The sequence below is a fragment of the Anolis carolinensis genome, chromosome 3 (assembly GCF_035594765.1).
Source record: "Anolis carolinensis isolate JA03-04 chromosome 3, rAnoCar3.1.pri, whole genome shotgun sequence".
Taxonomy (NCBI): Eukaryota; Metazoa; Chordata; class Lepidosauria; order Squamata; family Dactyloidae; genus Anolis; species Anolis carolinensis.
The window spans coordinates 9,839,596-9,867,052 of NC_085843.1; the positions used below are offsets into that span (position 1 = coordinate 9,839,596).

General features: G+C 41.2%; 1 protein-coding gene across 2 annotated transcripts in view; it reads right to left on the minus strand.

The window, feature by feature from the left end:
* ints4 (integrator complex subunit 4) overlaps positions 1 to 27,457 on the minus strand; it is a 34,191-nt gene that overhangs the window by 3,993 nt on the left and 2,741 nt on the right. Inside the window, exons 2-20 of one of the 2 annotated variants that reach the window (XM_062974505.1) lie at positions 27,144 to 27,338; positions 25,953 to 26,070; positions 24,997 to 25,103; positions 23,170 to 23,355; positions 20,767 to 20,817; positions 20,272 to 20,360; positions 18,912 to 19,032; positions 16,028 to 16,099; positions 14,482 to 14,656; positions 13,955 to 14,160; positions 11,935 to 12,077; positions 10,066 to 10,181; positions 9,606 to 9,739; positions 8,199 to 8,356; positions 6,940 to 7,033; positions 6,027 to 6,107; positions 3,660 to 3,790; positions 2,668 to 2,727; positions 413 to 572 (exon numbers count right to left, since the gene is read on the minus strand). In XM_062974505.1, coding sequence (XP_062830575.1) covers positions 413 to 572; positions 2,668 to 2,727; positions 3,660 to 3,790; positions 6,027 to 6,107; positions 6,940 to 7,033; positions 8,199 to 8,356; positions 9,606 to 9,739; positions 10,066 to 10,181; positions 11,935 to 12,077; positions 13,955 to 14,160; positions 14,482 to 14,656; positions 16,028 to 16,099; positions 18,912 to 19,032; positions 20,272 to 20,360; positions 20,767 to 20,817; positions 23,170 to 23,355; positions 24,997 to 25,103; positions 25,953 to 26,070; positions 27,144 to 27,338 — 2,397 coding nt within the window. Of the gene's footprint in view, positions 1 to 412; positions 573 to 2,667; positions 2,728 to 3,659; positions 3,791 to 6,026; positions 6,108 to 6,939; positions 7,034 to 8,198; positions 8,357 to 9,605; positions 9,740 to 10,065; positions 10,182 to 11,934; positions 12,078 to 13,954; positions 14,161 to 14,481; positions 14,657 to 16,027; positions 16,100 to 18,911; positions 19,033 to 20,271; positions 20,361 to 20,766; positions 20,818 to 23,169; positions 23,356 to 24,996; positions 25,104 to 25,952; positions 26,071 to 27,143; positions 27,342 to 27,457 lie in introns of both variants that reach the window. The other variant, XM_062974504.1, reaches the window with a different exon arrangement.

Genomic DNA, 27,457 nt, shown 5'->3' on the forward strand with positions numbered 1-27,457 from the left:
CGGTGTCAGTTTAGGCAAGGATCAGAACCAAATGTCACCAGAGTTTATCACTAACCCAATGGGTACAATGTGGTGTTGTTCTCTAGCATATCAAGGGGAAAGTTTGAAAAGCAGGACTCTGGTCCTCCAAGTGTTTTGGACTTCAACTCCCACAATTCCTAACAGCTTACCTGCTGTTAGGAATTGTGGGAGTTGAAGTCCAAAACACCTGGAGGGCCAAAGTTCGCCATTCCTGTTGTAGTTTCATCCTATCAAAGCTCAGTTTCACACTAACTGAGTATGCCATTTTATATATTCATCTTAAAAGTAACTTTCCAAGTTGTACTCCAGGAACAACAGTTATACCTTCAACATTTGAATGATGCCACAGTCCCAGACTACTTTCAATAGCACCCTTCCTGGAGATACTCACTTTCTCTGGGAGTGGAAGGCGAAGGAAGCTACTCTGTCGCAACGTCGCTTGTAGGATCTTGACAACTTCTGAAGGTTTGGAGGTAACCAGTCTGGGCATCAGGTCCAGGAGTTTATCGACAAAACTATCTTGCATGTGAGGAAGCTCAGCAATGAAGCACCTGGGATGCAGCAAGAGAAGAAAGAGGCAGCTGGAAGAGAAGGCACTTCGGCAGAAGGAGATGTGCTTCTGGGTAGGCGCAACAGCACTAACACCACAGACAGGAATACATGGTGAATCTCACAAACCAAGTCATTTATGAAGACACACAATCCTTGGAGAAGCAAACCAGAAGATCAGGGATTCTAACACTGCCTTATCTGACCAGACATTTGCAAGGAAAGTCTGCAGAGAAGCTAGAACCCCTTGAAATGAGGCAATGTTGAACTCTGTGGTTTCACACTGATGTGGCATTGGGGGCTGTGCGGTGGTGGTAGTGCTGTGGAGGGATGGATGTGTTGCTTTGTGGTGTGTGGGGGGGAAGGCATGTAATTTCGTTGTGAAATAGCACAATGACAAATAAAGCTATTCTAATCTATTCATTGGCTTTTCCTCACATGGAAATTTTATCTGGATCTCTGCCTAGGAATCACAGAGTTGGAAGAGACCACAAGAGAAATCCAGGCCAACCCCTGCCATGCAGAAAGACACAATCAAAGCCCTCCCAACAGATGATCATTTAGCCTGATAATAAACCTCTGGAGGAGACCCACCTGAAACAGGCAAAAGCATATTCCACTGCCAAACAGCTCTTACTACTAGACTTCCTAATTTTTAGGTGGCATATCTTTTTCTTGCAATTGGAGTCCATCATTCCATTGTGTCCCAGTGTCTTGAGACACCAAAAACAAGCTTGCTTCCTCCCCTCAATGTGACATCCTTTCAAATATGTAAACATGTTAACCTTCTCTTCTTCAGGCTTAACATACTCATCTCCCTAAGCTGAATGAAGTGAAAGACTGTACCAGTAATTCTTGCTATGACCTGAGATTTACTTTGCAGAGCATAAAAACAGTTGATACAGTCACTCCCAGAGTCCACAACAAAGTGAATGGCTCTGAACTGGAGGACTGTTTTTATACCAACAAAGCATATTTTACCAATTAGCACAGAGTATGGGGCCTTTTGAGGAACTATGAAAAAGCCACTTTTTAATGTACAATGAGTCCCTAGGGATTTGGTACCAGACACCTGAGGATATCAAAATCTATGAAGGCTGAAATCCCATTCTATACAATGTAGTAAAATGTGTTCCTATTGAAAACAGCAAGATCAAGGTTTGGTTTTTAGACTGGAGGGGGAATGTTTTCAAGCTGTGGATGATTGAGTCTGAGGATACGGCGTTGGAGACTCAATTGTATAAGAAAAAAAAGAAAAGAAAAATCCATCCTCACTTCAAATTTAATCTATTTTCTAATCCTTCGTGGATGGGAGAATATGTTACTCATGCAATTTCAAACATTGTTATGAACAGGAACGTTGGGCATACTTGATATTCTATGCTTTCTCTGCCATAGGTTCCAACATCAGTTGTTCAAAAGCTTTCTAAACCACTTCAAAAACTTCTCAAAACCAAGATTAAGTCATCAGAAAACACAGAAACCGGTGTCTGGACTGTACCCATTCAAAAGGGAGGTTAAATTCATAGCTTGAGTGCTCTTCTGGTAAAAGCAAGGACAAGGGTGGTGGTGGTGGTGGTAGGGAAGCTCCACACAGAAAATCAGCACAGCAGAGAGAGAGTCAAAATAGGTTCCTATTGGTAGCCTGGTTGTAAGCAGGTTTATTTATTTACTCTACTGCCCCAAATTTAGTCTAAAGGTAAAGGTTTCCTCTGACATTAAGTCCAGTAATGTTTGACTCTGGGGGTTGGTGCTCATCTCCATTTCTAAGCCGAAGAGCCAGCATTGTCCGTAGACACCTCCAAGGTCATGTGGCCGGCATGACTGCATGGAGCGCCCTTACCTTCCCGCCGGAACGGTACCTATTGATCTACTCACATTGGCATGTTTTCGAACTGCTAGGTTGACAGGAGCTGGAGCTAACAGCAGTTGCTCCCGCCGCTCCCGTGGTTTGAACCTGGGACCTTTCGGTCTGCAAGTTCAGCAGCTCAGCACTTTAACGCACTTCTCCACCGGGGCTCCTTAGTCTAAAGTCATATCATCATCTTAGTCTTAGTCATATCATCTTTCATGGATCAAAAACAAAAAAAAACATACCTTTGAAAAGAATCCACTTCCTGCAAAAACTTCTCACATATTCCAAAGAGAGGTTCTGCTCTGTAAGGAAAATACAATATGTACAACAGGTTTTTGTTTTGTTTTAAAGCAGGCGGGCAGTCAAAGTACAGTCTATGAGCTGAAATGTTGTCTCCTGGAGCCATTTTGGGGGGTGTCAGGTCACAACAGAGGTCAATTGTAGTTTGCCTCCAAATGCCTTCTAGACAGCATTGGTAGCATTTTTTCATATTTGCATTTTAAGCCCAGGAAACAAAATTTCTAAATATTAAATAACCTAGAAATAACTTCTGATCATATCCAGTTTTTTAAAAAGGCCTCATGACTGTCTCATTAATTTATTGCATCTCAGGGCTTCCAAGGTGATGCAGAATACATAAAAACCTTATTGAAAAACATGTCAAAATATATTTTGGTTTGAGTGTTGAACTATGAATCTGGAGACCAACACTGGTTCTTACCATTTGGCTATGGAAAGCAAGGCAAACTCTCCCAGACCCCCCCCCCCCCCCAAAAAAAAAGGAAATACAAGATGTCTTGTAAGAAACCACTATAAGTGGTTCACCTTATCATTGCCTTGCACTGGAAACACCAGCACTAATTTTATCCTTCAGTTGCTGTATGTGGTTGCCTTTAAGCCACCTGGTGATTTATGGCAACTCTATGAATTTCATAGGCAAGGATTACTCAGAGGTGGTTCACCAATGTTTGCCTCTGAAATATAATCAACAGTTTCCCACCCAAGTATTTCCAAGATTAGGCAAGACTGGGTGCCTTTAGGGCAGGCATAGGCAAACCTTGGCCCTCCAGGCGTTTTGGTCTTCAACTGCCACAATTCCTAACAGTAAGCTGTTAGGAATTGCGGCAGTTAGTCCAAAACACCTGGAGGACCAAAGTCTGCCCATGTCTGCTTTAGTGTGTTAGGTAGGCTACCAGCGATGGTAACCCTTCTGAATTTGAGATGAGACACTTACCCTCTTGTCGTCCGTACAGTTACAATAAGCTGCAATGCCTTTGCCTGCAGCCTCATGTGGTGGATGATGACCACCTGCCGGTGTTCCACACCACTGTACATAAACTCCATCTTGTACGTTTCATCCATGATCTAGCAAGAAGAAACACCATTGCTCAATTCTGCAGATTTCCCATTCAGATGTTGGTTTATATCAGAAGTGGGGAGGCATTGGGTTTGTTGGAGCTACAGTAGAGTCTCGCTTATCCAAGTTTCTGGATTATCCAAGCCTTTTTTGTAGTCAATGTTTTCAATATATCATGATATTTTAGTGCTAAATTTGTAAATACAGTAATTACAACATAACATTACTGTGTATTGAACTACTTTTTCTGCCAAATTTGTTGTATAACATGATGTTTTGGCACTTAATTTGTAAAATCATAACCTAATTTGATGTTTAATAGGCTTTTCCTTAATCCCTCCTTATTATCCAAGATATTCGCTTATCCAAGCTTCTGCCGACCCGTTTAGCTTGGATAAGTGAGATTCTACTGTACTTTGCTCTCTGATCCACAAGAGTCATCAAACAGATCTAAGTTAAAAGACGGATATCCAGAACTACTGAACATGGCACCTTCTGTACATTCTGAGTCTAAGCACTTGTTTTCATTACTGGGACTGAACTTGTAGTCCTTTCAAACTGCATCCGTTTCAACTTGCTATTGTTTCTGTTTTTGTGTCACCTTTTTTCCAATCTCAAGACTCAGGGCAATGCAATAAAATAGACTATGGTAAACTGGACTTCTGTTAACAGTTGTCCGTTGACATGCAATGGTTCATATATATTATTGATCTTATTGGGTACTGTTTGCAGTCATACAGTCTGAAGCTGGCAAAAGACATGAATGCTGCTGCTGATTATTATTATTATATTTATATTTATACCCCGTTTTGTCCCCCCGAAGAAGACTCAAAGCGGCTTAAAATAAAAGCATTAATATACAAATTAAAATATTGAAATATACATATATTAAAACAATTAAATATAAACAGTTTTTTAAATGCACAGTTAAAAACCATTCAAATATATTCAATTAATATTCAAAGCCAACCTGCTTGCGCAGTTCTCATAGCTACTGGGGAAGGAAAATGGTTCAAGCTTTGCATGCTCTGATTTTCTCAGTTTGCTTCTGCACTATATAACCATTGTAAGTTCATATTCTGCTGTATTATGGGATGGGGATTCTGATTGCCATTCGAGAGATAGTCCAGGTAGATTTTGTTTGTGGGCTCAACTCTTTAACTGAGAGTGAACTGCCCTGTGGAACATTCTATGGGGTTTCTATGCCCAGAACAGATCACAGTGATAACACTGTGAAGGGAAATCAAAATAACAGAGCGACCATTCCTTCTTCAATGACAGGTTCCACCAGGGAAAATGTCTACACTGAAAAAAGCAACTTGGTATCCTTCCTCAGACTATGAAGTTCAGCTCCTAAGCAAACTGCTATAGTCAGTATTTTTGAGGCCTGAATATGTAAAACACCATTTCCCTTGAGTTCCTAGCAACAAACCAGATACGAGCTGCTAGCCTGTAACAGACATTGATAAATGCTTTGGTGCCCTCCTCTAATTCACTGAGGACTCATTTTCCAAGTTACAACACAAAAATTCTTTTCTCCCTCTTAAATATGGGCTCTGAGGTTCCAGAGCATAGAGGTTGATTCATCTTCCTGTCATTGGCAGGCCCCCGGCACATAAGACTAAAGAAATCACCCTTCTTACCTCAAAGAGTTCTGTCTCATCAAAATGTTGTACTCATGTAGGAGTAAACCTCGTTTATAAGTCATGGGCAGATTTTGGGGGACAAAATACAGATTTTGATATGACTCATGGATAAGTCTGGGATATTCCATGGAGAAGGGACCACTGCCCCCATTTTACTCCTCAGCAATTAAAAAATGCGGAACCGATGCTGTGGCAGATACTAGTAGGGGCTGGTGATTCTTTTACGTTATCCTAGGTTACTTTTAAGTCTTGATTTTTGCCATTCTACTCAAGAGATTGTTCCTTCTCTCCCTCTCTCTCTCTCTCTCTCTATATATATATATGAATTAAAATATAATACATTGACACATGGATAACGGTATTTGAGTCCATTATTTGACTAAAATTTCTAGACATATACATGGGCATATACTAGGCATAGGCAAACTTCGGCCCTCCTGGTGTTTTGGACTTTAACTCCCAGAATTCCTAAAAGCAGTAAGCTATTAGGGATTGTGAGAGTTGAAGTCCAAAACAGATGAAGGGCCAAAGTTTGCCCATGTCTGGTACATACAGTAAGTGCTGTTCTCGCTCCATGCTCCTGCACACACCACTTTACCTGCTTTGCTGCAGTTGATGCCAGGGCATTCTGTTTCAAATACAAGGGTGCAGCTACATTCCACAGCTTCTCCTGAAGAGCCTGTAGGAGAAACCACAAACTATAGCAATAGCATCATCACAAAAAAGTATAACCAGCAAGTAACCATTTGACAAAGAATACAGGTTTAACACGTTTAGTACATTAAGAACAGTCTCCAGGATCGGTTCAAAAGGCCTGCCTTGTACTTCTCCCAGTGACCAATCATCTTTGTTGTTGCATGACTTGAAGTCAAGTTCATCCTACGGTGACCCTATCACAGGGTTTTCCTGGCAAGGTATGTTCAGAAATAGTTTGCTAGTGTCTTCTGAGGCTGCATGTATGACTTGCTCAAGGTAACCTACTGGGATTCATGGTTGACCAAAGGATTCATAGAATTATAGAATTAGGCGAGGCCTCAAGGGTCTTCTAGTCCAACTCATTCTGTTATTCAGGAACACAGAAGGCCAGACAGATGGCCATTCAGCTTCTGCTTAAAAACCTCCAGAGAAGATGATTCCATCACACGCTAAGGCAGCATATTCCAGTCTGGATTCAAACACTTGCCTCCAGAGTTGTAGTCCAAACCACTACACAATTTTAGCTCCATCATTTATCTACAATTTCTGCAGTGCTACAGATTACATACCCGATTTGCTTTTGCCTTCCTCAGAAGCTGAGAGAGTGCAACTTACCCAAGGTCTGATATGAATGGGCAGGTCAAAGAGTTCCCCCAGTGGTGAAAAAGGAAGCTAAGTTCTAGTTTAACTTGCTTTGAGTCATGGAATGGTTATTTCAGGATTTTGCTTGACTTTAATGGGTAAGAACCTCTTTCGTCATGCAGTGAAAAGAGCAGCAACAGAACCACAGTTTACATGTGAAGAGAAAGGCAAACCTTAATGAGAAGCAGTTGGCAGCGAAGGTAAGCGGCGCAGAAGTCAGCCATCCCAGCCAAGTCAGACTGGAGTTCTCCAAATCTCTGAAGATCTCTTGAGGGAGAAAAAAAGAAAGGGGTGAAGATAAAACAATGTGTTTGTTAGTGGGACATTATATGTTTTGTTTGTTTATTTATTCACTTTCATGTCCCACCTTTCTCACAGCATGGGATTCAAAGTGGTCTACTGTTATTGAAAAGCACAATGAAACTAAACAACTATTAATACAAAAGTTGAAAAACTATTAAACCAGTTCATTTACAATGCACCCTTATTTCCGATTGCTACATAGCTCTAGCTTGTTGTGTCACTGGAACCTGGAACTATGGCTTTTGTGCAGCATGTTTCCTCAGACATCCATTGTGAAACAGCAGCTGGCAGAAGGAGTGGGAGAGAAACGAACCAAAGACAAAACCAAAATGGGGAAGATAAGTTTTGCTTTGATTTGCTTGCTGTTCCATTTATTATATAAGCAAATAAACCATAATTAGCACAAGCCATGGCTTACTGTGATGTATAAGCTCACGGAATAAAAAAAGTATGAAAGAAAAGGAGTCCTCAAAATAAGTTCAAAAACAAAGAGCAAGAAAAGATGAAAAACAATATATAAAACCATAAACATATATAACATCAGACAGTACATACTATGTACTTAAGATAGCCAAACACATACATACACGTGTAACAATAGATATATGCTGCTTTGCCTATATTTTTGTATTTACTGTATTATTATTTAATACAGTAAGACCTCCATAATCACAGAATTGATACCTGTGTTTTAATTTACCAATGCCAGGGGGAAATAATCCTTCCAAGATTTTGCTAGGTCCTCCAGCATAATTTTATGTTATGCTTCCCCCTGAAGTTGCTATAGAATCATGCTGGGTGACCTAGCAAATTTTTAGAGAGGATACCTTTCTAAGAATCTCTGGGTCCTCCAGCTGGGATCAGAAGTCAGATAATTTAATTACATTCAGTTGTATCTGCATTCAGGTAACTGCACTCTGGCCGTGGACACTACATGTACAGTTAAATTACGTTACTTGTATTATATTAAGCTATATATATTTATACTACACACATACATTTAGAATTATGTACATAATTATTTACAGTTTGCGTCTTTATATTCCTATCCTTTGCTTTTGCACCTACAGCAGATACTTTCAACTGGATGATTTGGAACAACTGGAAGAAGATGGCTTGGGACTATTACCGGATGGTAAACTCAAGCAGCTCCTGAATGCCCTGTGGGTCTAGATGCTGAAGATTGAACACTGTTTCCAAGCTCTGCTTCAGAAATTCCTGGGAAGGGTCTTCCTGGAGGGCAAGGGTGGCAGACACAGGCGAAGATGCCAGCTTTTTCCCAGGCAACTAAGCAAAAGACAGGAAGGATGGAGAATGAAAAGCCAAGTTAAGCAAACTGCACTTTGTCCAATTAATGTATGCATTAACACGGAATTTACATCTGTCTGTCCACATTTTTACTATAAATCCCCATCATATACCTAGTGGGATTTGAGCACCCTGTCATACCCCAGCTACCTTTGGCTTCTGAACCTGATCCAGAAATGAACTTTGACCAGGATGAAGCTTATTCTGGCCTTTTGCCCAGTTCTCCAAGCTCCTTTCAGTTACAGCTGCCGGCTGTTGATAGTTCAGATGCTTCCTTAATTGGGAGAAATACTGGAGATGTTACTCCCGTGGCTGAACCAGATGTCCAGAGTTCCCCAGAGAACGTGCCCTTCAATCGAAAGGAGTTTTTGCATCGCCAGAGATCAGAAAAACAAGGGCTTAGAAGGAGTAACCGCTTGGCATCTCGAGGGGATTGTGGATAAGAAGATTCCCTTGGGAACCTTTGGGGAGTTTGGTCTCCCTTCGTTGGCATCTGATCTTCGTTCCATAAAAGTGTCTTGCACTGCAGACAATTTGCGGTGTCAACGTAGCGTTTTCCTGAGAACATTTCACCAACTCCAGTTCCCTGATTTCACCAAGCCAAGCCTCCTGTTTCTGGCGGCCAAGCTGAGCCGCGACTCCCGATTTAAACCGGAGTAAATTCACTTCCTTGCCTTGTTCCTGAATCAAGTTTGATCTTCGCTTCGTCTTGTTCCTGTTTTGATATCCATGATCTCCTAGTGACTGGGGACCTTGTTATTCAGCCTTGCTTCCTTGTTGTTCCCCGCTCAAACTTCCCAACAGTTTGAGCGTGTTTCGGTTTTGGACTTTGGACAATAATATTGGACATTTTCCTTCATCTTTTTGGACTTATTCATACCTTTTCACAAAGGACTATTTCCCACTCATCCATTCTGCTTATGCATTCCTGAATTTATATTTGCTTTAATAAAGATATTATATGATTATTGGTCTCTGTCTAATTTCCAGTGTTCACGCTGCCTTGGGGTGCAACACACCCATAGATTTTGGCATCCATGCAGGAGTGGTCCTGGAACCAATCCCCAATGGGTATCAAGGGCCCACCATATCCCATTACAAAATATCAGGTACCTTTTTGGAACTGGACCAGTACTTCAGCATTTCTTTTTAAAATCCTTAGCAGAACTAAAATACAGAGATGTTAAGTAACATATTTGATTACTCAAACATAAAATACCCGGCTTACTCTTAAGGGAGGGACAAGGTGAGAGAGACTGTCCCGAAGGTAAGTGTAGTGCCGAAAGGTGTGGTCCGAGAACAGGGCAGGCATCGTTGGACACGATTTGGCAGCGTTGAAAATGAAAACCAAGACTGCAATGTCTGATTGTCCATCAGGTTAAGAAAATAGATCTGAAATTCTAGAATTACTGAAGTAACATTTGTAGGTACAGGTAAAAACCTTAGCTGAAAGAATGAGAGAATGTGTGCCATGGAATGGTACAAAGGTATTGTTGCCAACAGATTCTTTGAACTACAAACTTTGGATGGTGCGAGATTTTTTTCATACCACGCATGATATTTCCTTTTATCAGGAAATATATTATGTCATAAAAAGAAAATTTATAATTTTTGATCTAGATAAACTGGAAAGTGTTAAATGTTTCCTGGAAAACTCTTCTGGATTGCAGGGAGAATAAAAAGGATACAAGCTGGGTCATCCATGTCAGGTTCTGGGGTATCAAAGAAAGGGTGGGTGCCCAGCAGTTCAGGAACAAGTGGAAGCACAAGGGTTGGATGCCTCCCTCCTAGGAACTTTAAGCACCTGCAAGATACAGAACCAAATGTAAAACACTGCACATTCCCTCTTTAATAAGAGATTATTAATAAAGTGTCTAAAAACTCCAGAACTAAATAAACAAGCCTCTTTTTGGATTGCTTTGAGTTTTCCGGGCTGTATGGCCATGCTCCAGAAACATTCTCTCCTGACGTTTCACCCACATCTATGGCAGGCATCCTCAGAGGTTGTGAGGTCTGCTGGAAACTAGTCAAGTGGGGTTTATCTATATCTGTAGAATGTCCAGGGTGGGAGAAAGAACTCTTGTCTGTTGGAGGCAAGTGTTAATGTAGCAATTGGCCACCTTGATTAGCATTTAATGGCCTTGCAGTTTCGAGGCCTGAGTGCTTCCTGCCTGGGGGAATCCTTTGTTGGGAGGTGCTAGCTAGTCCTGATTGTTTGTCTTGAATTCCTGTTTTCTGAGTGCTGTTCTGGTAGCCAGATTTTGTTCATTTTCATGGTTTCTTCCTTTCTGTTGAAATTGTCCACATGCTTGTGGATGTGGACAACTTCAACAAACATGTGGACAATTTCAACAGAAAGGAAGTAACCAGTATTAAAAATAACCTCTAAAATTAGGACTAAAATTAGTCCTAAAATTACTCTAAAATTAGTAAATAAAGAATACACAGAAAACAGGGGAATTTCAGACATGAAGCCATCAGGGCCCGCTAACACCTCCCAACAAAGGATTCCCCCAGACAGGAATCAGCCAGGCCTTGAAGTTGCAAAGCTTTTCAGTGCTAATCAAGGTGATTAATTGCAACATTCATATTCCTCCAACAAACAAGAGTTCTTTCTCTCACCCTGTTTATCTGTTTATATTCCACAGATATATAAACTTCACTTGCCCTGTTTCCAATATACCTTACAACCTCTGAGGATGCCTACCACAGATGTGGGCAAAATGTCATGAGAGAATGCTTCTAGAACATGGCCATAAAGCCCAGAAAACTCACAGCAACCCAGAGCCTCTTTTTGTGAGCTGCCTTGGGTCCACCTCCAGGAGAATGCTGATACATAAATAGAACAAATAAACAAAAGGAAGGAAAATGTGAGTCACGTTGGATTTTAAGACATGCTTTTTTATGCTTCCACAATGAGTATTGCCTTGATGACAGATCTTTGACATCTGAATTAGCACCGTTTTTAAAACAAATAAATAAATGAGCTGTTCCCACTGTATTTCATTTATATAGCTAATTGTAAAGAATTTGATGTAGCGGAAACCCACTGGGTGGCTATAAGCAAGTCATATTCTCTCAGCCTCAGAGGAAAACAATGGCATTCCCCCTTCGAACAAATCTAGCCAGGAGGACCCCATAATAGGTTTGTCATAAGTCAGAAACAATCTGAAGGCAGACAACAACTGTATACCACTTTCCGTTGTGATGGTCCAGAGCAGTGGGTCTCAACCTGGGATCCCCAGATGTTTTTGGCCTACAATTCCCAAAAATCCCAGGCGGTTTACCAGCTGTTAGGATTTCTGGGAGTTGAAGGCCAAAAACATTTGGTGACGCCAGGTTGAGAACCATGGGTCTAGAGCTCTCCCTATCCCCAGCCAGAATGGCCAACAGTTAATTCAGTACTAGACTAATTATATCCCAAATTCTGGCTTAAAATCTTTCATTCTAAATATTAACCATGCACGAATATGCTATTAAAATACATTATTCTGCAAGTGACAACCGCTGAAGACATTATTATTCTTATTGAAAAGAAGAGAGAGAACCACACTTACTTCCAGATGGAATCCCTGTCAGTCGGATACTTGGTCAGGTTCTTCAGCAGCTCAACCAGAGCAAGGTGGATGCCTTCTTTTGTTGAGACATTGGTGCAGCACAAAAGCTCATGGAGAGCTTCCCGTATGTCTCTGGAAGAATCCTGAAATAATATTCAAAGAGTTTAGAATAATGATGCATAATTGTGATTACTTGTTTTTTTAACTCAGTAGCCAGTTTGGTTTCACCCAATTTGGGTTCCCAGGTGATACTAAACGAGAACTCCCATCACTTTGGATTATCTGCCGTGATGACTGGTGATAATGGGAACAACAACCTGACTGCACTTGTGACTCTGAGGTTGGGGAAAAGTTATAAATATTTTAAAGTCAGACATCATATCCACAAGCCCTGTATCTAAATTCATGATCCTGACTAAACAGAACAAACTGCAGCCTTCCAGATGTTCCCATATCCTAACTCCCATCAGCTCTAGTCATGATGTTGAGGAATAGAGGAATTGTAGTCCAGCATCTGGAGGGCCACATAAAATCACATGGCGGGCTGGATTTAGTTTACAGGTCTTGAGTTTGACACATGTGATCTAAAACATCAAAGTCATCAATACACATTTAATTATTAAAACACATATTTAAGGGTCACTGAGAATGTGGAAGGTCGACTGTAGTTACAGTCCTGTCAAATCCCTCCAGTACGTTCAGTTGGTCATGAGGATTCTGTGTGCCAAGTTAGATCCAGGTCCATCAGGCTTGGAGTTCTCTTTGATTGCAGGTGAACTATAAATCCCAGTACCTACAACTAAAAAATGTCAATGCCAATTCCACCCCAAAGCTACCAGTATTCAAATTTGGACATGCTGGGTATGCATGCCAAATTTGGTGCAGATCCATTATTGTTTTCATTCACAGTGCTCTCTCGATGTAGGTGAACTATAATTTCTATAAATCAAGGTGAATTTCCCTCAAATCCTTCCTGCATTTTTTGTTGGTCATGGGGGTTCTGTGTTCTAAGTTAGGTACAAGGCCATCATTGGTGGAGTCCAGAGTGCTCTTTGATTGCAGGTGAACTATACATCCCAGTACCTACAACAGCTATAAATACAGGTGAATTTCCCCCAAACCTCTCTAGTATTTTTCTTTGGTTTTGGGGATTCTGTGTGCCAAATGTGGTCCAGGTCCATTGTCAGCGAGGGTTACAGTGCTGTGTTGACGCAGGGTGAACTATAACTTCCATCATGTGGAGTCAATCCCCCAATCTCCTCCAGTATCTTTAGTTGCTGCTCAGTTTTGCTCTGTTTGTTTTGCAGTCAGAGTTGAGAGGAGGAGGAAAGGGTTAAGGAGAGGAAGTGGGCGGGGTCATGCAAATTTCACACCAATGGAGAGAGTAAGGAAACCTGGGGTGTTTGTGGTAGAAGAAACATGTAAAACCTTGGATGAAATTGTCCCTGAATGAAAGCATTCCTTGGGTAGTGGGCCAAAGTGTTTGGGGAGGACATTGGCAGGAATTGGGCTACATGTTCACGACACTCGCTATAACCTGAAAAGTCAATGGAGGGAGCGCTTTTGTTGGCTCCTCAGTACTGTGGGTTGTAGCTGTTTATGGAGACGAGAGGCTGTCTGTGGTAGTGGGCACCCCATCCACATACACACGTACATATCTTCACTTTCATTATGGGTATAGATAGATAGATGTCACTAATAGGATTCCAATTAATGGATGTCCTCCTCTGTTGCCACTGTCTCACTAAACAAGTCCTATGCTATGACTATCTCTGGCTTGGAAACACATAACTGGAAGTGATGGAGAGAAATGATTTAAAAAGAAGGGATGAGAAGAGGCCATGGCACATTCCCAATGTTGTTTGGGGGGGTTAGTCAAACTAAGAGAATGTGTATAAAACTGGTGAGGAAAACATAGCCAGACAAACTATGGGGAATATCTAAAATAGGCACTAAGGACCTAAGCAACCAATAAAAGAAAGTTCTCCCAAAAAGCAGGAGGGTGAGGGAAGAAACTTGCCTCTAAAACCCCTAGCACCGTGTCCAACTGATCCTCCCGCAGGGTGATGTTATTGGAAATCTTCCTCATGGTGTGAATCGACTGCAGCCTCACTTCTTCAATCTCGTCATTGAACATGTCAACCAGAAAATCGAGGCACTTTGCTGCGAAGGAGGGGGAGGATTGGGCCAACATACAAAGCGCCTCAACGGCAGCAATCCGAACCTCTGGAAAGATGGAGAGAGATAGAGAGAGGCACGCAAGGCGGCATCAGAATCTGAGATAAATTCTTAGGTCTTCTAGCTCAGGCATGGGCAAACTTCGGCCCTCCAGGTGTTTTGGACTTCAGCTCCCACAATTCCTAACAGCTGGTAGGCTGTTAGGAATTGTGGGAGTTGAAGTCCAAAACACCTGGAGGGCCGAAGTTTGCCCATGCCTGCTATAAAGCAATCTATTGGATGAAAGGCAGACAAATAAAAAGCAATGAAGCAGATGAGAAAGCCTCAAAATATTGCTGAGAATCTGGGCCAAAGAAGCCCTTGACTCACCATACATTTCATCTTCCAGGCCATGAACGAAGGCCCCGCAGGCACCGGATTCCATCAGGTTCACAGCTCCGGTGTCCACTTCTTCTTTGGGAGCGTCGTCTCCCCACTTCCTGCCGCTTGAGAACTCCCCAGAGGTGTAGAGCTCTTTCGCACGTTCGTGGGCTGTGCGTTTTCGCTGTAGATGCAAGTTACACATCAGCCTTGGCACAAAAAGGGCAACCCTTTCTCTTAAGGAGGATTTGTCCCACAACACACTATGTGATAAAGCTTGGGTAAAGCCCAAGACATTTGCTCCTCATTCTGCAACACTAAGTTTCATATCCTGTGACCAGATGAGACAGACTAATTAACAGTTTTGCATCTCAATTGAGATGGAAATTAGATTATAATTTAATTAATAATACTTTGATTGCCTAGGGTGAACAAGGCAGGTCAAAGAAAAATGGGACCTCCTTTCCCGCAATTTCCTACATGTATGATTGGGAATGCTGGTGAAGGACATGTGTAACAATAAAATAAACAAGGCTTACAACAAATTAAATAGAAAGAAATAATAAACACAGACACTGTCAAAAATAACTCAATAACAATAAAATAAACAAGGCAATCACAAAACATTGTACATATATCTCAAAAACTATAATCAAATAATTATAAAATATAGTGCAATTTAAAACAGTTTAAAACATCCCAGGATCTACTTTAATTTGTAAAAGATAGGATCTAGTTAGAGTTTGATTCCTTAAGACCTCCATTAGCCATTGTTGAAGGCCAGTTTCCAAAGACCATGATTTCTGAAGACATACAATAGAAACATGCCCATTAATATTAGTGCAGTCAAAGCAGGAACCAGACTTATGCAGTATCTGCATACTTTTTTCATCTAACACTTAACTGAAACAGGTGTCAAAGAGATGCATATATTTTTGAAAATACTTCTTCAGTGTTCAGTAAACAGAGGAGAAATCTTTGAGCCTTAAAATACTGTCATTTAGAACAACTGCATTGGGTTGTTGTATGTTTTCCGGGCTGTATGGCCATGTTCCAGAAGTATTCTCTCCTGACGTTTCACACACATCTATGGCAGGCATCCTCAGAGGTTGTGAGGTATAACCTCTGAGGATGCCTGCCATAGATGTGGGCAAAACGTCAGGAGAGAATACTTCTGGAACATGGCCATACAGCCCAGAAAACATACAACAACCCTGTGATCCCGGCCATGAAAGCCTTCAACAACACATTGAACAACTGCATCTTTCTCCAATTTAATCGGAACTGCCTGGGGTGATTTTCTTTTGGCAAGAGCAAAAAGGCTTAACAAAAAAGCAAGGGCACAAAGGTTCACAAAAGGTTCAAATTTCACTACCAGAAAGTCTGGCAGGGAAAAACAAAAACCCTACACAACGGAGAAAAAAATGAAAAAGAAACCTGTTGTGCAACTTCCACCGTGTCAGATGCAAGTTAAATACCTCCCAAACCACAGAATCTTTTCCTTTCTGTTAAGCAAGAGGACAAACTGAAAATAGAAAAGGCTAGGTTACTGTACCCTCAAGTCCGACATCAGCTTCTTGTCCAGGGTTTGTTCTAAAAACTGAGAACTAACTTGCAGCATAGATCCCTGGAAGAAAGGGAGAAAAAGGAACATTGGGAGGAAGGTAATTTTGGACATAGTTCAGCAACGTAAATGCTCTGCCTGATGAAGAGATGGATGATATTATACCTGGTCTGGACAGGCTGACAGATAATACTGATAAAAATCTGTAACTGTGCTGCACATTAGTAGTAATTATGTGAAAGAATACCACCCAATGCTCCTGTAATTACCTATGTATCTTTCTCTTTTAAGTTATATTTACACACACATACACACCAGCAACCACAAATGTGTATAAACAGTTTAAATACCCGACCTTGGACCTCATCACACTAGAGCACGGGTCCACTTTAAATCCAGTTGCTGCCTCCTGCAGAATTCTGGGGCTTGTAGCTTAGTGAGACCCAGGATCTGTCTGGCTGAACAGTTTAAACATGCTCTAGTATGATGAGGCACCTACTGTGCAAAATCCTCAATAACCCCAAGTATATCTGCTGTGACCTAAAAGCAGGATATAAATAAAAATTAAAATATACTCATGCATAAATGTTTTAATTAGAGTTAATCTCACAATGCTAATCTAAAACAGTGCAATATTACTTCCTGTCATCATTTTGAGAGGTGGGCTACTATTGAGCCTTGGCAATTAAAGTTATGTCAAACCACGTTAATTCTATAGTGTGAAAACTACTAATTCCAATTATTAGAACTCTTGAATTTTCTGAATACGCAGATATTTTTTTAATGTCAGGAGCGACTTGTGAAACAGCAAGCGTTGCACCCCAGCACTGGATCACCTTGCTCCAACACACACACTGCACCACAACAGGCTTGAGTTTTTCAGTTTATTGATGAAGAATAGCAAAACTTAGTAAAAAGCAGTAAAGAAAGCTATAATCCAATTGAGAGTACAATCCATCAAGCACAGTTCAGAGTGTTCGTAGATAAAAGTGCAGAGTCTCAGAAATAAGCAAAACCGTAGAAACCAGAAAACACGAGCTTCAAATAACAATCCAAACACATGAGACGAGGCATGAACCAAAACCAAGCAAGAGTTGTATCTCCAACAGCGATGTTGCTCTCACTAAAATCTTTCCCCAAATTACAGCTACTTTAAAACCTCCTTGCAACTGAAAAACACATTCCTTTGAACTCTAGCCCCCCCCCCGCCCCCCCCCCCACGCTTGACGCCAACTATCACGGGGTGTCTGAGCCCTGATTTTAATTTCAACCTGGAATTCCTATCTAACACAAACTCATCCTCTTCGTCCCATCTGGATGTTGTTGACAATTCTGATTCAAGTGAAAGTTCATCCTTATCACCAACTTCGGCAGCATCTCTGCTAAACTCAAAGGCATCCACAGACCTGTTTTTCTAAGCTATCAACACTTTCTGAATCCACCTGTATTTCAGAAACATCAACATTCCCAGGGACAAACTGCTGTTCCCCAAATCCCCTTTCTTCATCATCAGGCTGAACCACAACAGAAAGTTGCTTCTAGGGAGGAGGGAACAAGCTTGTTTTCTGCTGCCCTGCAGACTAGGATGCGGAACAATGGCTTCAAACTACAAGAAAGGAGATTCCACCAGAACATCAGGAAGAACTTCCTCACAGTGAGGGCTGTTCAGCAGTGGAACTCTCTCCCCCGGACTGTGGTGGAGGCTCCTTCTTTGGAGGCTTTTAAGCAGAGGCTGGATGGCCATCTGTCAGGGGTGGTTTGAATGCGATTTCCTGCTTCTTGGCAGAGGGTTGGACTGGATGGCCCATGAGGTCTCTTCCAACTCTTCTATTCTATGATTCTATGTGTGAGAGAACTAGCTGTCTACAAGGATGTTGCCCAGGGGACGCCCAGATGTTTGATGTTTACCAACCTTGTGAGAGGCTTCTATCACGTCCCCGCATGAGGAGCTGGAGCTGACAGAGGGAGATCACCAGCTCTCTCCAGATTCAAACTGCCTACCTGTTGGTCAGCAGTCCTGCCAGCACAAGGGTTTAACCCAGACATGGGCACACTAAGGCCTGGGGGCTGGATGCAGCCCCCTGGGTGCCTATCTCAGGCCCTCCTAATTTTCCCTGTCCTCTTGGCATAAGGATGCAGTGGCCCTTATGCAGAAAGGATGGCAGAGGAAGACATGCAGCAGCTGAAAGTGCTCTCAACCACCGCGTGCCTCAACCTCCTCTCGGCATTAGGACAGTGTGGGCAGCTTTGTACTTATGTCAGGAGGTCAGCTGAAGGAAGGAATGCAATGGTTGAGAGCCCTCTGGAGTGCTCTCAGATGTTGCCTGTCTCACCCTCCTTCTGGCATAATGCTGAGAGGACAGCTCGAAGATCAAGGGAGAAGTACTGTATTGAGGAAGGAGAATGGGGCAATTGCCGCACATCTTGTTTTCCTCCCGGCATAAGGATGGAGTGAGCATCCCTGTCCTTATGCCAGGAAGAGAGCCTGAGGATGACCCAGGCCCTGCCCCTCCCTCTCCCAGGCCCTCTTCCTCCCAGGCCCACCCAGCATGTGCCCAGCTACCCTCCCTCCTGGCCTGGTTGGCCACACTCTGCAGCTCCAAGGCTTAACCCACTGCGCCACTGGGAGCTCCAGCAAATGGTATGATCACAAGGATACAATGAAGAAGCACACCTTTTCCATATAAAGGACCCAAGCTCAACAGCTTTTCTTCTTTTACCAAAAAAGAAGAAAAGGGCTCAGCAAAGCCCTATGCAGAAGCAGATCAAAGTCATTTCTAAATAACAAGGAATTAACCTTCTTGTATTTAATGTTCCAGCCAGCAAATTATGTCCTGCTTCCTAACCACTTAAGAATAAAGAGAAGGGCACTTACCAGCAATTTAGCAGCTTGGACTCTCACCACCCACGAGCCATCGCTAACCATATGACAAATTTTGCCAAATGCATCGTCAACTAGACGGATTTCTTCATTGGAGGAAGGGATTGGGACAATTCTACAAGAGGGGAGACAAAGTACTACATGTGTGCTATGTATACAATGCATTGTGTAAAGATTTCGATTCATCTAGCATAAATCTTTGGCTAGGAGGAAGACTATAGAGTTTTTCTTTATAAAACTACAGAAAAATTAATTACGCTAAGTAACAAAATTTGAAAAATATTCTGATCCTGGCTTGGAAGTGTCGTTTCATGTTTAATAATGCAGTCCTTACTATGAAAGTAATTGTTACAACTCCAGACACTTTGTTTTGTCACTGCCACAAACTATTTTGAATTCATTGAGACGCAAATGAGATATTCATTGAAAAACTGTAGCAAAATGTGCTGTAGGATATTCTGCAAAAACACAGTTTTGCAGTTTAATACACCTTTGCCATGTTTTTATGATAGAACCAAATAGGAAATTACATTTATAACCCAGGAACAAAAATCGTGTTACATAGTATTATCTAGAATAACTCACACAATGACTTTTGTAAGGTGCACCTCAGACTTTTGCATGAAATTTTTTTATGGCACAAACAGGCACATGGGAAGAGAACACAAAGGCCTTCCAGTCCAAGCCGTGCAGGAACACACAATCAAAGCATACACATATACAACACAAAATACAGTTTTCAAAGCCCTTGGTCACTCTAGGACAGGAGTGGCCAAGGAACAGGAGCCAGTTTCCATTTCCTAAGATAAGGAACATGCTGCATACTGTAAAACACTGGTGCTCAACCTGTGGGTCCTCAGGTGTTTTAGCCTACAACTTCCAGAAATCCCAGCCAGTTTACTAGCTGTTAGGATCTCTGGGAGTTGAAGGCCAAAACATCTGGGGACCCACAGGTTGAGAACCACTGTTTTAAAATGAAATCAGAAGTGGCTATAACTCCACTTTTGATTTTACTTTTAAAAGGCTAATTGTGGATAAAACAAATTCCAGAATTGCACTTCACTTTGTTTTTAAATATTGCTGCTTCGCAAGTCTTCCAGGAGCATTTATTCTCATAGTTTATCTTTGGTTGTGGTTGACTGCAACTATAAATACTGTTTAACTCTGCTTTTTAATGATACCATTTTCAATTCAGGAAAATCCAGGATTCTGCAAACACTGATGCAGTCTATGCTGCCCAGCTTCCCCTACAGATTTTCAAAATATTGGCCGGACACATGTACAACTAGTCTTCAGAATCTCCTTCCTCACCTTCACGTCATTCTCTGTGGCTAATCTAGCATCCCATACTTACCTTTCTGGATAAAGCTGACTGAGGACCCAGGTGAGCTGAACAGCAGCACTGCGGACCTGTTCGTAGTCATCCGTTAAGAGCTTACATGCCTGAAATGGGAGGTTTAACCACACAATATTTTAATTTGGTGCTATCATTCCATCTCTTTCATGTAGTGTGCAATTTATGAGCCACAAATACATTTAACTAAGTAAAAACACATGTCTCGCAGACTTTCTCCTAAAATTCAAGCCAATATAGCTGTGGTTGGGACCCCAACCATTGTGTAGAATTTGCTCAGCCTCTCACCCCTGCCAAATCCAGACAGTTCTTCAAAATGGCACTTCATATTTTTCCATTTATTCCATTTATAAGCCACCCTCTTCCCATGAGTGGGACTCAAGGCAACCCACAATTAGATCTTCTCCAATTAAACATTCAAGCATGTCATTCTCCTAAATTTGCAGTATGTCCCATTACAGTCTTTCACTGAACACATAAAACACAGCAAATTACCTGGTTGTAAATGGTTTGCTGAAGCTTCAATCCTCTTTCATGGAGCTGGAGCTATAGGGAAAAAATCCAGTTTGTTACTTCCAAAGAAGAAGAATTTTCGAAGAGTCCAAAATATCTCTTCTGAGTCTAAAACAGACAAATGAAGGCCATAAATGTGAAGAAATTGCGCTTTGGACTCAAAGACGGTATTTAGGGGCAAAAATAAAAAAGATAAAGCCATGTGTTTTCCCCATACCTGCTTTAAATGGTCCTGCAAAGAAAGAAGTAAAGTACTTTGGATTACTGCAATGCTCTCTACGTGGGGTTGCCTTTGAAGACGGCCCGGAAACTCCAATTAGAACAATGGGCGGTAGCCAGACTAATAACTGGGGCGGCTTACAGGGAGTGTACCAGCAAACCCCCTGCTAAGCCAGCTCCACTGGCTGCCGATATGCTACCGAGCCCAATTCAAAGTGCTGGTTTTGACCTATAAAGCCCTAAATGGTTCTGGCCCAATCTACTTGTCCGAACGTAGAGCCAGGAAGATCCCTAAGGTCATCTGGAGAGGCCCTGCTCTCAGTCCCGCCTGCCTTGCAAGCACGGCTGGTGAGAACGACGGACAGGGCCTTTTCGGTGGTGGCTCCCCGGCTGTGGAACACCCTCCCCAAAGATATATGACATGCCCCAACCCTTTTGAACTTTAGAAGAGCCCTAAAAACATAGCTATGTGCTCAGGCTTTTAATGAATAAACAACAAAGATGACCTGGACTGATTTATGGCTAAAGCATGAGGATCTTGGATGAAAGGATTTAACCATATGTCTTATATTTTTATATTGTATTTAATTGTTCTTAATGGATTTTAAATATTGTTATGATTTTAACTATGTGTCGGCATCAAATTGTTGCCAATTGTGTAAGTCGCTCTGAGTCCCTTCGGGTGAGAAGGGTGGGATATAAATGTTGGAAATAAATAAATAAATACTTTGCAAAATGTTTTCTGGAAAGTTAGCCATGTACAGTACATACCTCCACAGTTTCATTTCTAACAAAATACTAGCTTTGCCTGGCCACGCGTTGCTGTGGCTTATGCTTTCAGAGTGTTGCTCTTTATTTACTGTCCTGATTTTAGAGATTATATTGTTCTGTATTATTATTAATCGCTTTGAATGCGATTTCCTGCTTCTTGGCAGAATGGGGTTGGACTGGATGGCCCATGAGGTCTCTTCCAACTCTACTATTCTATGATTCTATATCACAGTAATTATTACATATTATATTTATAATCTTATATTATCTGTTTAGAAGTGGATTATATGAGGCCCCTTCTTCATAGCTGTATAAAATGCACACTGAAGTGGATTATATGGCAGTGTGGAGTCCAGATAATCCAGTTCAAAGCAGATAATATAAGATTATAAATGGGTTATATAGCTGTGTGGAAGGGCCTTGACTCTACACTGCCATATAATCCAGTGCAAATTAGATAATCTGTGGAAGAGGCCTAAGTGAGGCCTAAGTCTGCCTGTCCCCTGGGATGAGTTGGTTGCTAGGAGTGGGCAGAGATTAGTCCTCTAACTGGCAGCAATTGGATAAAAACAATTATTCCTTTCCCTCTAATTAGGACTTTATTTTTCTTTTCTTTTTGTTGTATCAACCTAGAGGCGTGGATGATGGGTTGTGTTGTCAAATTTTGAGGTTGGGGTGCCTGTAGTTTTGTTGTTTTGTTGGTTGCCGTGATGCCATCACTCATTTATATATATAGATGGCCTCTCTAGGTATTTTCTAGGTCCTCTAGCAGGACTCTAGGTATTCTTAGGGCAGAGATCTTTCATTTCAATAGTGTTTACTATTACCCATGGTTTTGCATCTGGGAACATATTCCCCATAGATACAAGGTCATAATGTACTTCAGAGACTGCGTACTTTTTAAATACTTGGTACAAAATTGCCCAAATTGATAGCAACTACTGCTGCCCATATTCACCTCAGTTCTGTTTCAATCCCCATTATAGCACTGGCATACACATCCTTTGATATCACCTACCCTTGTGATTTCTACTCCTTTCTCTGAGGCCCCTTCCACACAGCTGAATACAATCCCACAATATCTGCTCTGAACTGGGATATATGGCAGTGTGGACTCAGATATTCCAGTTCAAAGCAGATGTTGTGAGTTATTCTGCCTTGCTATTCTGGTCATATGGCTGTGTGGAAAGGCCCTGAGAACCTCCTGGAATCAGAATTTGTCATCTTGAGTCAAAATAGCTACTTCATTCCCATAATGTGTAAAGCTTCAATCACCTATTCCTATTACAACAATGATTTTGCTTCCTCGGGAAGGATGGCCTGATTAGATGCATGGCCCCACAGGAGGTTTCAATTTAGGATTTTCAATTTCTGCCACGCACCACCCACACATACCATAGCTTTTATAGCTGCAGTCCTAACCCGAGGGTCCTGGTCATTAAAGTGATCTCCTATTATCTTCTGGACATCTTTAGCAGGCTGGCCATCGGGTTCTTTCAAGGACCCTTTTTCCACAGTTCCAAGGCAGCCAATCAGCAAGAGGCATTTGTTTCTTACACCATGGGAGGAATCAGTCAGGTGCTAAGGAAGAGAGGGGAACATACCATTTATTTACTTACTTACATATTTATATCCTGGCCTATATAATAGAATCTTAGGCCAACATACAATAAATGTTCTTAATAAATTAAACAATATAAAGCTTTTTTTTAAAAAATCTAACAGATTAAGATCACACTAAGCAATCTAAGTTAAAACTAGTTAAAATCACTAAAATAATAAATTAGCCCTAGTTTTCCGTGCCATTTTTGTTTTTATGAGAGGAATATTATTGAACAGTCGCTTCCCCTATAAAGGAAAATGATTCTGGATATTCTTGTCCTTGGTTCAAACTGAATCTGAGTGACGGTTCACACAGATATTGTCTCTCATGGTCCTCTAGTAGCCTGGAGCCAGACAGAATTTCCAGATAAAAAATTGCCTGAAAATCACAACCAAAGTTCTCCAGAATGCCTGCAAACATCTGAAAACCCAGCTGTTCAATCCACTTCAGAACTCCAAATACCCTCAAATATTACAGTCACCAGAGTGAAAACATGATATGGCTCCTATACCTTTAATGGTTGAGTATGGGCCCTTCCCCACAGCCTATAACCTAGAATATCAAGGCAGATAATCCACAATATCTGCTTTGAACTGGATTATCTGAGTCCACACTGCCATATGTTCCAGTTCAAAGCAGATATTGTGGGATTTTCTGCTTTGATATTCTGGGTTATATGGCTGTGTGGAAGGGCCCTGAGTCCATGCTGCCATATAATCCAGTTCAATGTGGATTGTATACAGCTGTGCGGAAGGGGCTTAAAAGTGGGAGTTTCAGCAGGTGCTGTTTGCTATCAAGTAACAAGCAATATCCACTAAAATCCCCTCTGATACAGGAACCACCTCCAGTTCCTACTGGCCAACCTATGAACTACCTTCTTTCCACTCCATCTCTCATTCAGTGGCACTATTTATTTATTTATTTATTTATTTATTTATTTATTTACAGCATTTATATTCCGCCCTTCTCACCCCTAAGGGGACTCAGGATGGATCACATTACACATATAGGCAAACATTCAATGCCTTTTAACATAGAACAAAGACAGACAAACATAAGCCCCGAGCGGGCCTCGAACTCATGACCTCCTGGTCAAAGTGATTCATTGCAGTGATTCATTGCAGCTGCTCTCCAGCCTGCACCACAGCCTGGGCCTACTACGGTTATCAAGGAAAAACAGAACAAAAAGGTATTCTGGCATGCTTACAAGTGTGTAGATAGAAAATTGGGCCCTATTCTCTGCGCAGTTGTCAACCCGATTTTGCTTTTGTACCCTCCAGTTTCCAACTATCCCCACAAGATATAATCCTGGCTGTCCTTATTAGTTCCTCTGCAAGGACTGAAAGCCAATGCTTTGTTCAACTTACCATAGCTTTATTAATTATTATTATTATTATTATTATTATTAAAATAAATTATCTGGTTCAAAGGATTTGGCTCTTGGGACCAGCCAGAAATGAGAACAAAGATGGCAGTCACAATATGAGGGAGCAAGCAAAGCCAGAGAAGAACTAGGTACTGGTACAAGCATCCCTTTTTCAACATGTTTGGTCTAGAAGTGCCCATCACATCCCTAAGATCAATTCACTTTTTTCCCACTGGTTCACACTGCTAGTTACCTTGCAGGCAACATCTACCAGGCGCACACGCACTGCAAGGCTGTCTTGGAGCTTCTTCCCAATCACCAGTAAGGTATCCAGCAGCTGAGCAAGAACCTGGTGTGACTCTAAGAACAATAATAAATACTAATATTAAGGTTTGCATTCATTTTTGTCCCAGAATGGATATATACAAAAACAGAGGTTTTCAAAGGTATACAACACAAGAAAACTTGGGGACCATAATGTATACAGTCATTAACTAATCAGCCCCAGATGTTTTTTAATAATCTATCCTGTATTTATTATGGCCTTACCATTTATGTGTTTTAAATGCAATTTTTATCCTTGTATTGTTGTTTTAATTGATTGGCTTTAACTGTTATAATATTCTTGTTTCATATTGTATTACTGTTTTATCTTTTTTATATTGTAACTTGTATTATGTTGCTGTTTATTTTGTCCTTATGTAGTTTGGGCCTCTGCTCCATGTAAGCCGCCCTGAGTCCCCGCGAGGAGATGGTGGCGGGGTATAAATAAAATTATTGTTATTGTTATTATTATTATTATTTCAGCTGTAAACAGGGTATGAGTAACTGAGGGGGGCAAAAAGATGGAGAAAGGAAATGTATTATTCTCCTCTCCAGTAGTAGTCGTAGTTGCCGATGGAAGGATGAATATACATTTGTCCCAACATGGAACACAAGGAAGTTTACAAAGATTAAAACAAAACAAGAAAATCTGTATTGCACCCCAATATTGGAAACAAGTCATCTGAAAATGAAAGAATAAATCTTTGGCCAAATCCAGCTGGCAGAAATAAAACTTTATTCCTTTGGCCAGAGGGGGGAAATGGAACTAAATATAAAGTAGTTCGATGCATATATTGATAACAGCATCTGACACAAATAAACCCAAAGTTCAATCTGGACATATTCCAATTTCTTATCAAACTCCACTGGAAAAATCTTACATACTCTCATTCTGAAGTGTGTTAATGGCATCATCCAAAATGCAGTCGGGGGAAAAGCCTGGAGTCTTTGACAGCAAGCCCAGCAAAGAAGCAATCTTCAGTCTGACAGAAGGATCATTCTCCTATAGAGATAAAAAACAACAACAGGAAATCTGAATGATTTCAGTATTCCTGCCATCTCATTGAATGTGATTCCAACTCAAATGATGTTTGCAGTTAGGAAGGGACAGATCTTAGATCTCAAGACATATCAGATAGTAGCTTCCGCCAGTCCCTGGCAACATGAGCTACAGTCAGGAACTGTGAAGGCTGAAGTCTGGGTGCTTTACAAACAGAATTTTATAACACCAAGATTTCTTAAAAGTGGAAAATAAAAAGGGAAACTAAAGAATATAGGAGGACATTCTCATACACTGCCAAACTGACCACAGACAGTATGCTATTAATTTTAATCAATTTCTTTAAAAAAAACAACTCAAAAGACGCCACTCTCAGGCCCCTTTTACACTGACACATAATCCAGTTCAAATAGATAATCTGGATTTTATATGGAAGTGTAGAAGGGTCCTTATTCATTTGATCAATTCATTCAAGTTCCACTGAAAACATACTTAATGATACATATAAAAATACAATTTTTATTAATTATACTATATAACATAAACTATACTGGAACAGTTTAAAACCCTACCCAAAACAGAGGAACAAATTAACGTACTAAATCATCCAAGCACATTAAAAAAACTATTGACTGCTGCCAAAAGACTGCTTGAACAGGAAGGTTGATGCCTACCAGCCAAATCAAACCTCATTTAAAAGGAAGTTCTTTAATCTAGTAGCAATCACCAAGGATCTTAACTCTGAAAATAAATTACAGAGCTTGAATGTTAACTGCCAGAATCTCAGAGTCAGCATGAACACTACCAATGGTGGCTGGTGGATTCTTGGAGTGCTAGGTGGATCTATACAGCCATATAATCCAGTTTCTGAATCCAAATTATTTGCTTGGAACTGGATTATATTAGTCTACACCACTTTAATTGTAACGGCTCAATGCTATGGAATTATGGAAGTTATCCCAAGGTCTTTAGCCTTCTCTGCCAATGTAAGATGGTGCCTCACCAAACTACTATTCCAAGAATTCCACAGCATTGAGCCACCACGGCAATCAAACTGCAGGATCTACTCATTTCACCTTGTAATAATGCTCCAGCAAGATTCGGACCACTCCTTCCACACTTTCTGCTTCCACTGGCTTCCTGGCAAATTGCAGCAGGTATTGCAGAGCATCTGCTGGTGAAGTCGCCTTGCACAGATCCACATGGAGTGCTGCTGACTTACTTGGTTTGGTCAGCCGGAGTTTCTTAGCAGAAATCTCTTCATGTTGTTGCTGCTATAACAATAAACTGTGTTTCAGAAAAGAAAGGAGGCAGGCAACACCAAATGATACTCCACACATTATTCTGTAAACGTTGCCTTGTTATTATAACCATCAAGACTCCTGGTTCC